This window comes from Crocuta crocuta, unplaced genomic scaffold (genome assembly GCF_008692635.1).
Source record: "Crocuta crocuta isolate KB4526 unplaced genomic scaffold, BGI_CrCroc_1.0 scaffold77, whole genome shotgun sequence".
In the NCBI taxonomy this organism is placed as follows: Eukaryota; Metazoa; Chordata; class Mammalia; order Carnivora; family Hyaenidae; genus Crocuta; species Crocuta crocuta.
Window position 1 is genome coordinate 1640468 of NW_027532172.1, and position 11051 is coordinate 1651518.

Consider the following 11051-nt stretch of genomic DNA (forward strand, 5'->3'; position numbering starts at 1 on the left):
TGGGAGGTCCGCGCCCAGCCTGGCCAGAAATACGACCCGCGGCGCTCAGGTGAGGAGGCCAGCGCTGTACTGGCCCCTGACCCCGGGGGACCTTTGGCCCCAACCTCAGATTTGGAGACCCCTGACCCGTGGCCCTGCTTCCTGGCAGGACCCTGGATCTCGGCTTGCATCCGAGACCCTGAAAACCCAGTCTCGGGCCTCCACCCCGCGGTCTCTGGCCCGTCCCCACTCCAGGTCTTCATCTCCTCCTACTTCCTGGTCCCTGTCTCCTCCCATATCCAGTTTCTGTCCACTTGCACCCGCCAGCCCTCGTCCCCGCCCACCCCCTTGGCAGCTTCCCTCCCTTCTGCACGGAGACCAAGCACTGAGCACGGGAAACCGCGCCCCGGGTAGTCCGGAGCTCCTGGGATTGTGCCCTGGGCCCACGCTCCCCAACCCGCTGTGCCTGTTTCCTCCTCCGGAGAGCAGGACAGTGGTGGAACCTGCGCGCAGGGTGGTGACGGGGATGAGAGCGGAGCCACTGGCACGGTGCCTGGCAGTGGGGCTTGTCATGGAAGAACGTACGGGTGGGCTCAGGGAGGGGGGTTAACCAGGGAGGGAACGGATTGGGGAGATTTGCTGACCTGACGTGCCCCGCCCCCCTGACTCTTGGGCTGCTCTCAGCTAGCATGTTTGCAGTGGGCTGCAGTATGGGCCCCTTCCTGCACTACTGGTACCTCTGGCTGGACCACCTGCTCCCAGCGTCCGGCCTCCGCGGTCTCCCAAACGTCCTCAGGAAAGTCCTCATCGACCAGCTGGTGGCCTCTCCCATGCTAGGCGTCTGGTACTTCTTAGGTAAGGAGCCTTGTGAACTTGAGCTTTTCCCCTCCGTAGTCAGGAGGGGCATAGCCAGCTTTGTGTTAAGAAGGATGCTGAGGTGCATTTCTCATATGCTCTGTGAGTGGCTGGGGAGCGAGTGCTGTGTCACGGTAGTAACAGGACAGACCCATTGGGGGCAGGTATGAACAGCAGAATCACACACTGGTGCTTCGTGTAGGAGGGATGAGGACAGTATCAGGTGGGGCGGCCCCGGGCAGTGGTTGGGTCTTCTGGGCCCAAAGGAGAAGACACTTGGCTGAGACCTGAAGGAGCCAGCAGGCATGAAGAACAGCCCTGAGGCTGAAGGAAGAGTTGCTGAGGCTGGGGTCGATGTTGATGGGGTGCAGTCATCCAGCCCTTGGCTCTAGGAAGAGTGTCCCCACCCTTCCCACCCCCTCCCCCCAGGCTGCATCCTCTGTGAAAGAAAATAAAACAGCCTCAGGAAGGGTGCATCTTCATCCTTTGGGGTGCATGTTTATTTCTAACCTCTCGCTCACTGGACCCAACTCGTTCTGCACCGTTTCTCCACACCAGCCATCCTGCTGTGTGTGGCCTTTCGCATCACAAGCCTTTTAAACACGGTCTGCCTGCCTGGGACACCGGCCCTCGCGGCTCCTGCCCCATCTGCTCTGTCACCGGCACTCCCCAGCCTCTGACACTCATTTTTTGGTCTCCTTCCCAGGCCTTGGCTGCCTGGAGGGCCAAACCCTGGATGAGAGCTGCCAGGAGCTTCGGGACAAGTTCTGGGAATTCTACAAGGTGGGCAACCCCCCCCCCCTCGTGCCCCGCCCTCCGCCCTCACGGCCACGCCCCCAAGGCCCTCCCCCTGACCACCCTCCGCCCCTCCCCGCAGGCCGACTGGTGCGTTTGGCCAGCCGCGCAGCTGGTGAACTTCCTCTTCGTGCCCTCTCAGTTCCGAGTCACCTACATCAATGGCCTGACGCTGGGCTGGGACACGTACCTCTCCTACCTGAAGTACCGGGTGAGCACGGTGGGTGGACCAGGCACCCAGGGGACTCCTCAGGGGCCCCATGGGTGAACCCCAAATAGCAATGCAGCTACACGCCTCGGTCAGGTCCTCCTGTGCCTATGACAAGCCACAAACCACAGTGAGGGTGGGGAGCTGGTCACTAGCAGGGTAAAGACCGAACCCCTTTCTGCTGTTTGATGTGACCTTGGCCAGGTCCCTGCTACGACCGTCCCGCAAGACTGATCCCAGCCACAAGACCGGTGGATGAGGGCTCGCTGGGTGAAGAGGAGTCCAGAGGGGCAAATGGGGTGTGTCACCAGGCCCTCTTGCACGGACAGACCTTGGGCCTGTCCACCCCCAGGCTGCATGGCCCTGGGCCCCATGCAGACTGGGCTGCCCCAACCCTCCCAGCTGGGTGTCAGAAAGCGAGACTGACACTCAGCAGGCCAGGCCTGGTCCTGGCCCCACCCCGACTCTGAGGCATCTGGCTGGGCGGCCACTTCCAAGCCCAGGACTGGACTTGAGTCACCTGCTCGGGAACACAGCCATGAAGATGGAGGGTCATCCAGGAGCCCTTCTCGCCACAGGCCGCAGTGAACCTTGGCAGCCATGTTCCGCCCTCAGTGCCTGGCCCCAGCCAGCCGGGCCCGAGCCCCAAACCCTCAACACCACTATGGGCTGGGCCCTGGGCCCAAGGTGGGGACACGGCCCATGCCCTTAGAGCAGGGCGGAGCCCAGAGTTGACCCCCCCCCAGACACTGGAGCCTTAGGCAGGGCCGGGTGGCCTCCAGCATCCTGCTCGGGCCACGAAAGTTCAATTAAATTATCTTGTCTTTGAAATTGCTGTGAATGATCAAGGCCACCGTGGGCAGGCTGGCGGCACTCACAGGGACATGGCGTCATCCATTCACTTTATTGGGTGTGTGTAGTGTTGTCATGACATCTCCTGGGGACCTGGGGGGCACGTTTGACACTCATGACGTCAGAACAGGTCTGGTGTTTCGGGGGGGTCCCAGGGTGGCGAGTACCCACAGCAGCCCTCACCTCTAAAAAAAGGGTAAAACGTGGGGGGTGAGGAGCCAGGTGGGCCACTGCCTGGCTCTGATCCACCCCATGGTCCATGCTGAGACCCCCACAGTGGCCTTGGCCCAGCAAGTCACAGCCGTGAGGCCGGCCGACCAGACTACCTCCCATCCACCCACCAGCCTGCCCTGGGGTGTCATCGGGCCCCCCTCTTCAAAATCGGCAACTCTCGATGGGGGTGAATTTTAAAAAAGGCGGGGTCCTGAGAGGAGGGGGAGCGGGGAGTTCACAGGGCCACGACACGCCACGGCAGAGTGGGGACAGGGCAGTATGTACAGGGTGGGACGTGGGGTGGGGTAGGGAGCCTGTGGCCCCTGGGGGACATCTCCAATAAATAAATAAATAACTACGATAATAAATAAAGGTGAGGAGCTAAGGTGGGGCAAAGGTCCCATNGTGTGGAGGCGCCTGCTGGTCCGTGAGCTGTGGGCCCTGCTTGGCACCCGTGACTGCAGGGTCGGCCGTGTCCAGTGACTCGGACATCTTCTCGCAGATGACGTCCACCAGGCGCTCAAAGGTCTGCTTGACATTAATGTTGTCCTTGGCGCTGGCCTCAAAGAACTCAAAGCCTATGGTTTGGGAAGGGAGGGGTGAGGACCCTGCTCTTTCGACTCCCAGAGACCCTTCTCTGAGGGCAGGGAATGTCTGGAGATTTCCCCGGTGCCGGCTGCGTGTCGAAGGCACCGACAAGCCCTCCAGGGGAGCCACACTAGACTGGGTGGGCCCTGTTTCCCGTGTTCCATCCTGCACCCTAAAACTGTCCCTTCTGGTCTCCAGGCCCCTGTCCCTACCCCCCAAGCCAGCCTGTGCACTGAGGCCGGTAGCATCTGACACTCACGGCCGCCCCTAGCCTCGCCTGCTTACACACCCTGTGGTTCCCTGTTGCCTCCCGGATCCTTGGCACGCGGTTCCAGCCCTGCAGAATCAGCCACGTTTCCTCCAAGCAGCCCCCGCGTTCCAGCTGCATAAAGTTAGCGGCCAAAACACCCACGATCTCCCCCACCTCTGGCCTTTGGCGGAGTCGTTTCCTCTGCCTGAGACCACCTTTTGTTCAAGCACCAGATCCAGTGGCTTCCTCCAGGTCTTCCCTCCACTAGGCAGAACCCACTCCTCCGCCCGGGCACTCCCCCAGCTCAGTCCCCAGTCTCCTGCCCCAAAAAATAGAGCCTTTCAGGCCCAGCAACCCAACACGAGGCTGGGCAGGGAGGGAATCCAATGAATCAGTAACTTCCTGCACGGTGCACTCCGATGCATCCATCAAGATCCATCTCACGTGCTCCTGGGTCACGGCCATTTGCACAAAGCGTGACTTGTCTGCATTCAAATCCAGGCCCTGTCCTGGCTCCGCGTCCCCTTCCTTTTCAGGGCCTCACTGTCCCTCTCACTCACCAAGGTGGTCAGCCAACTGCCGGCCACGTTCCGACGACACCACCCGTTCGTCTTCCATGTCACACTTGTTCCCCACCAGCAGCACCTGGGCATTGTCCCATGAGTAGGTCTTGATCTGGGTCGACCTGGAGGGGGCGGTGACAGGGGGGTCAGGGCTGCGGGGGTCCTGGCTCCAGAGTCCTCTGGTCTCCTCCCTCCCGCCTCCCTCTCTGGTCCCCCCCCTCCTGATTACTCCTTGAACTTGGCAGGCTCGGTCCCTCCCTCCGGCCTTTGTCCTGCCCGGAACACACTTCTGGGGCTCCCTGACCTTGGACACCCCTTTCAAGCAGCCTTTCCCATCCTTCTGAGACCCCTGTCCCCCCGAGAATTTCTCCCTCCTCTGCAAATTCAGAAATTTCCTTAAAATTTAGCATTACTTTGGGCGAAAATGTTTTTTATATCCTTTCACCTATGAGAACTGTCCTATTTTCTGCCCCTGCCCTGAGTTTTTTTTCTCTCCACCTATTCAAACCTTCATTCTTCCACCTGAAATGAAACCCTTTCTTCCCCTTAGTTTGAGCCAGTGCTCCCAAATTTTAATGATTACAGACTGACTGCACGTCTGAGAATCCACTATTGTTATTTCCATTTCTGCCAGGGCCGCTGGGGCTTTGTATCAAAGCCGGCTCTGGAGACAGTCTGAGAGGGGCTGGGGAGTGCTCACCAGTCCTGCACGGCGTTGAAGGATTCCTCGTTGGTAATGTCATACATGAGGATAAAGCCCATGGCACCCCGGTAGTAGGCCGTGGTGATGGTCCGGTACCGCTCCTGCCCTGCTGTGTCCTGGGGAAGAAAAGACAGGGGTCAGAGAGGACCCCACACATCAGCTCCTCAGAATGGAAATAAGCCCGGAGATTGTCCAGCCCAGCCCCCTTGAGGGCCAGAGGTGGCTCAGGGAAAGCAGACTGGCCACGGACACAGAGAATAGTGTGCCCCATCGTCCGATGGAGGCAGGTACCTACAGAATCATTCCATGACTCCTTCGACATACCTGGGCGTTGACCTGTGCAAGGGGCACTGGGGACATAGCTGTTAGCCAAATGGACAAAAATCACTGCCTGGTGAAACAGACAAGCCAGGATAGGAAAGAGACAAGACACACACAAAAAAAAAGAAGAAGAAAAAAAAAAGAAGAAGAAAACCTATCCTATGTTGGAGGGTGATAAAGACGGAGGGGAAAAGTAAAGTTGGACAAGGAAGGATTGGCAGTGCGGGCGAGGGTATGATTTTAAAAGCTGAAGGATGGGACACCTGGGTGGCTCCATCGGTTAAGCGTCCAACTTCAGCTCAGGTCATGATCTCACGGTCTCACAGTTCGTGGGTTTGAGCCCCGCGTCGGGCTCTGTGCTGACTGCCAGCTCAGAGCCTGGAGCCTGCTTCAGATTCTGTATCTCCCTCTCTCTCTGACCCTCCCCTGCTCACGCTGTCTCTCTTTCAGAAATAAATAAAACATTTAAAAAACATTTGTTTAAAGCTGAAGGAAGGGAGGAGGGACCCATGTGGGGATTAGGAGAAAGACAATCCAGGCAAAAGGCTCTGAGGTGGGTCTGTGGCTGGAACATCTGAGGAACAGTGAGGAGGCAGAGGTGGAAGGAGACAGACCAGGCAGGGGCTCCCAGGCCAGGGGACGGGTATGGGTTTTACCCCGAGTGAGGTAGGGGCCACAGGGAAGCAATAGCCAGAAGGGAGGGCTCTGACGTGGGATTTAACAGGTTCCCTCAGGACTCTATGGGGTTACGGGAGGTGACTAGTAGACCCAGGTCCCTGCTCCTGTCCCAGGGAATGAGGCTGGGGGCAGCCAAGATACAGCTGAAACCGAATACAGACTCATATGAAAGAGCTTAAGGTTGGGGAAACTGAGGCACCAAGCCAAGTGATGCTCTTGCTAATAGCAGGCATAGGAGAGGACCCAGCATTAGCTCCTTCCTACCCGCCCCCACTCCCCCCGCCCAGAGCACACCCATAAGAGAACAACGGCACTCTCCTCTGGGCCTCTAGCCCCCCGATACACAGGAGGCACCTGATAAATGCCCAGTGTGTGAATGAATGAATCCAGACCAGGAACAGCTGCTTTTCTGGGAAGGGAAAGTGAGAGAGACAGGAGCTCCCCAGCTGGACCCACCCAGATCTGCAGCTTGATTCTCTTGTCGTTGCGGTAGATGGTCTTGACCTTGAAGTCGATGCCCACGGTGCTGACAAAAGCAGGCGTGAAGGAATCGTCTGCATAGCGGAACAGGAAAGAGGTCTTGCCCACGCTGCTGTTGCCAATGATAAGGATCTTGAACATGTAGTCGAAGTTCTGGTCCGAGGACTCCTTCTGCCCATAGCGGGAGTCTGTGGCCGACGCCATCTGGGTGTGCGGGGTGTAAGTGAGGCTGAGGCGTTCCCTTGCACCCCCAATTGCCCAAGCCCCAGCCACAGGGTGCAGAGAACTCCAGAGCTCTTGAGGGGGACTCGTGTTTTGAGATTACCCTTATCTCATTAGGAGCCCCAGTACTAATGGGGGGGCCACGGCAAAAGGCGGCCGTGACCTTGAAAGGCCGGAAGTTTCAGGGGAGGAGCTCAGAGAGATGGGGGTAGGGACAACGCTGCCAGCCCCTCCAGCCCGCCAACTGCCCAGGTCCCAGGTCCGACTGTAACCCTAAACCCTAAGGCTGAGCGGGTAGGGGTGACTGCAGCCGGCCCCGCCCCCCATCAATCATTCATGTTCCTCGCAACGGAGCTGTGCGGGCGCACGTGCACACGCGTGTACGATCCCGCGAGGATGCGAGTCGCAGCACTCCCTTCCCCTAGACTCCCAAGATAGGAGAGATCCTGCTGAGGCAGCTGGTCATGTGACAGGAATGGGGCGTGCACACGTTCAGGTGCACGCAGTAGGGAACACACCCGGACACGCGTGTGCACCTGAGAGTCAAAAACACTCGGTGCACAGGCAAGAGTCACAGACACTTGTCTGCACACCAACACGCATATACAAATGTGAAAAACCCACCCGTGCGCAGGACACCCTCCACCCATGCAGGCGTGTACACGTCACCCACACGGGCACGCATTCCCGTGCACGTATGCACACGGCGTGCACGCACACGCACAGTCCATGCGTCTCCTTCCACATGCGTGCAGCACGCACTCACTGGAGTCGGGACACCCACAGGGTCACACGAGCATACCCTGGTACATAAGCAAAAGGGTATGCACACAAACCCGCTGGCACAGGCGGGCGCGCACACGCGTGTTCACCCCACGCGCACGCGCACGCAGAGCACCTCCCGCGCGCAAAGCTTCCCGCAAGGCACTCACCTCCCCTCCCCCTCCGCCGCAGAGGCCGAGGGTGGGGGCTGGGGGTGAGATTAGGGCAGGTAGGGGGAACCAGGGCCCTACCCTTACAAGGGCTGTGAACGCCGCACCCTTCTTCCCATTTGATCCTAGCCAACCTCGTCCCCTACCCCGGCAAGCCCATCAGTCAAATGAAGGTTATGCAGGTGTTCGTTGAAGCGGCGTACTAGGCCGCCCGGGAACTCACCTTGCCCTGCACCGATGCGGTGGTGACCCTAGCGGTGGCGACTTTTCGGCGGCTGTGGTGACAGGGCCCCCGTAAGTTGATGTGGGGCTGCGCGACAGGGACAGGGGCAGCGGCGGCGGCGGCAGCAGCGGCTCAGGCCCCTGCAGTCCGCGGTGACGTCCTGCAAAGAGTGAGGCGGGGCCTCACATGCAGATACAGCCGTGACGCCATCCTGGGGCGGAGCCGCTCCTGAAGAAGTAGTCCACTGACGCACACAGAGCCAGGAGAGGCGGGGCTCCCACGCAGATGGACGCACGAATGGGGCGGGGGACCAGTCTGCTCATCCAGTAGTGCGCGGGGGCGGTGCCTGGATGCCACGCCCCCCTTGCGTCAGGGAGGCGGGGCCAAAAGGCCCCCTGTCACTGGCTTAAGCTCCCGAGCGACGGACTGAGTAGCCAATTAGATATAATCACCTTTTTGCTCTCGTCCAATGGTAGCTCCCATGTGGTTGCAGGACTGAGAGGTTGAGGCCTTTGCTGAGCCTGGGTCCTCAGGGGGCGTTCCCGTTCCCCGCCCCCGCCCACCTTTGGTCCGAGACTTCAGCTACCGCGACCAAGACGGCGACCTCATGTTAAAAACACTCTGTATTCCCAATTTCAGAAAAGAGGAGCAGACATCCGAGAGATGCTCCATGCCCCCTGCATATGGGGTTCAAAATAAGTACAAATGAAGAAAGCGGAGATAGGGGTCAAGAGAGACCTAGTCCAGAGACCTCTTTCAATTTCTGAGGTGTAAGATCCCCAGGGGACCGGGCTGGTCGATGCCGGATCCTATTTCTGAGATGAACAAGAAAGAAGAAATAGGGATCAAGGGAACCACTTTCTAGAAAAGAAGGAAGGGGCTGACACTACAGGAACCCCTCTTCTCCCTGTGCCCCACTTTCCGGAGAAAATTTCGAAGACAGTGCTGAATTGGGGCAGAGAAATGGCCTACCTCCTAAACGCCCGAAGCCTACAGTAAAACAAACAAACAAACAACAACAACAAAACCCTACAGGAAACAGGGAGGGTCTGAGCGAGGTTCAAAGACCCAACAATAAATATGGGGCTGGAAGATGCTTTACCCGTGCCTGGTTCCCGACTTAAAAACACAGGGACCCACTCCCTCCATCCTGGGGAGAGAAGACTCAGAGGGTGGGGGCTGAGATGCTCAGTCGTTTATTCTCCCAAATCTTGAGGGGGAAATGTCAGGATGGGAGGGGCAGGAGAACGAGACCCTTTCCCCCATTTGGGATCCCTGCCCCTCAGCTCCGGTTCCCAGACCTGGCAGGAGGAGTGTGGACTCAAGAGAATCCCGATTCCCTAGATTCCTCCTCGGGTGCGGGTGGAGGGGATGGCAGGGGTGGGTTTCGTCCTGTTTATAAAAAGCTCTCCAGCTGCGGAGGCGCCTAAAGACCAGAATAACTTAGCGCCTGGAGCCGCCCTCCCTCCCCCGCCCCCTGGAAGTTCGGGACGTCCCTCGCGTTCCGCTTGCATTTATTTTTAATAAGGGTAACATTTTTGTCCTTCTCTTCCAATCGCACTGTAAACGTATTACGAGTCTGCTGCCGAGAGTTGGGAAATTCAGAAAAGCATTAAAAAATAAAAAATTCACCCCCATCTGCCCCACCCCCAGAGCGGCAATCAGTGGGGCCCTAAGGGCGCTGGTTCAGGAACCGGCCCACACCCGGGTGGAGGTAAGGACATGTAAGGCTGCTTTGCTCCCTGATCGCCCAAACGCCTGCTCTGGGCTTTGTACGTGGGTGGCACTCAGAAATACCTGTTCCCCCCACCCCAAGGGGGAAAAGCCCACAACAAAGTGCAGCGTCCGCACAGAGGAATTTGTATTTTATTTTATTTACTTATTTGTATTTATTTTTATTTTGTAAGTTTATTTATTTTGGGGAGAGAGATAGAGAGACAGACGTGAGCAGAGGAGGGACAGAGAAAGGGAGACATAGAATCCGAAGCAGGCTCTAGGCTCTGTGCGGTCAGCGTAGAGCCAGATGTGGGGCTCCAACCCTTGATTCACCAAATCCTGACCTGAGCGGAGTGGATGCTTAACCGACGGAACCACCCAGGCGCCCCGGGAATTTGTATTTTAAAGTAAAAATAATGCAAGGCATTTATTGTCGGGAATCAGCATTCCACTCCAGAATTAGGGATGGGTGAATGGGGGAAATTGCTGCACGGTGTGGGGGAGACCAGAGCTGTGAGAGAGAGGCCTTAAGTCCTCCCAAGTCCTACTCTACTCAGAGTAAAGTCTAGACTCCTCCTGACAGCCCAGCCCCACCCCCCACCTGCCTCCAGCCAGCTNCCCTCCAGTGCCAGGTGCAGTCCTACCTCAGGGCCTTTGCATCTGCAGTTCCCGCTGCCCAGAGCGCAGTTCCCGCACCTCTTTCCAAGCCTGGCTCTCTCACCCCCTTCAGATCTCTGATGGACACCCTCCTCCAATTTCATGTCACTTTCCTATCACATCACCATATTTCTCCTTCCTGACACATCCCCATCAGAAATAATCATTTGCCTTGTTTATCCATTAGCCATCTGAGAGCTCTGAGAGACAGGGATTGGTGTCCCCATCACCTAGACCTGTGGACACAGTAAGTGCCCTGTGATGGTATGACATGTATGAATGAATAATTGGAGAGAGGCTGACTTTGACTGGGGAGGTCAGGGAGCCTCTTTGAAGAAGTGCCATTTGAGCAGGAACCTGAAGAAGGATAGGACACGCTCGTCTCAAGCTCAGAGAGGTCAAGAGACTTGAAGTTTTTGGGGCACCTGGGTGGCTCAGTCCGTTGAGTGTCCGGCTTTGGCTCAGGTCATGATCTCACGGTTTGTGGGTTCGAGCCCCGTGTCGGACTCTATGCTGACAGCTCGGAGCGTGGAACCTACTTCAGATTCTGTGTCTTCCTCTCTCTCTCTGCCCCTCTCCCGCTCATGTTCTGTTTCTCTCTGTCTCAATAATAAATAAACTTAAAAATTTTTTTAAAAAGAGAGAGACTTGAAGTTGTCAATATTCAGCTCTAGGGGATACTGAAGATGGTGAGGTGGACCTGGCCCAGGCCTATGGGGATCAGGATGTGGAGAGGATGGTGGACGTGAGTCCAAGAATCCTCAAGAACTTCCACAAGTGCCAGCCTGGGATGGGTGGGGGGGGGGGGGGGGGGGT

At 57.7% G+C, this 11051-nt stretch overlaps 2 protein-coding genes across 2 annotated transcripts; one reads left to right on the top strand and one right to left on the bottom strand.

Annotated features, from left to right (window-relative positions):
• The first annotated feature begins 6 nt into the window (after positions 1-6).
• Positions 7-2668, top strand: MPV17L2 (MPV17 mitochondrial inner membrane protein like 2). The gene is made up of 5 exons (XM_077777143.1): positions 7-49; positions 664-834; positions 1541-1617; positions 1712-1840; positions 2042-2668. Exons 2-5 carry the CDS (start codon positions 669-671, stop codon positions 2069-2071), a joined length of 402 nt encoding a protein of 133 aa, XP_077633269.1. The 5' UTR covers positions 7-49; positions 664-668; the 3' UTR covers positions 2072-2668.
• Positions 2669-3283: 615 nt separating this feature from the next.
• On the bottom strand, positions 3284-7976 carry RAB3A (RAB3A, member RAS oncogene family). The gene is made up of 5 exons (XM_077777013.1): positions 7863-7976; positions 6462-6689; positions 5004-5122; positions 4301-4425; positions 3284-3480 (listed from the first exon to the last, which is right to left on the bottom strand). The coding sequence occupies exons 2-5, from the start codon at positions 6687-6689 to the stop codon at positions 3284-3286; spliced, it is 669 nt and encodes a 222-aa protein (XP_077633139.1). The 5' UTR covers positions 7863-7976.
• Between the last annotated feature and the right edge of the window lie 3075 nt (positions 7977-11051).

What these genes read in the sequence shown, in the direction of transcription:
- MPV17L2 (XM_077777143.1), top strand. Translation starts at nt 669, where the DNA reads ATGTTTGCAGTGGGCTGCAGTATGGGCCCCTTCCTGCACTACTGGTAC. An exon ending in AGTTCTGGGAATTCTACAAG is followed by an intron (nt 1,618 to 1,711) that starts GTGGGCAACCCC and finishes CCCTCCCCGCAG; the next exon opens with GCCGACTGGTGCGTTTGGCC. An exon ending in TCTCCTACCTGAAGTACCGG is followed by an intron (nt 1,841 to 2,041) that starts GTGAGCACGGTG and finishes GACCTTGGCCAG; the next exon opens with GTCCCTGCTACGACCGTCCC.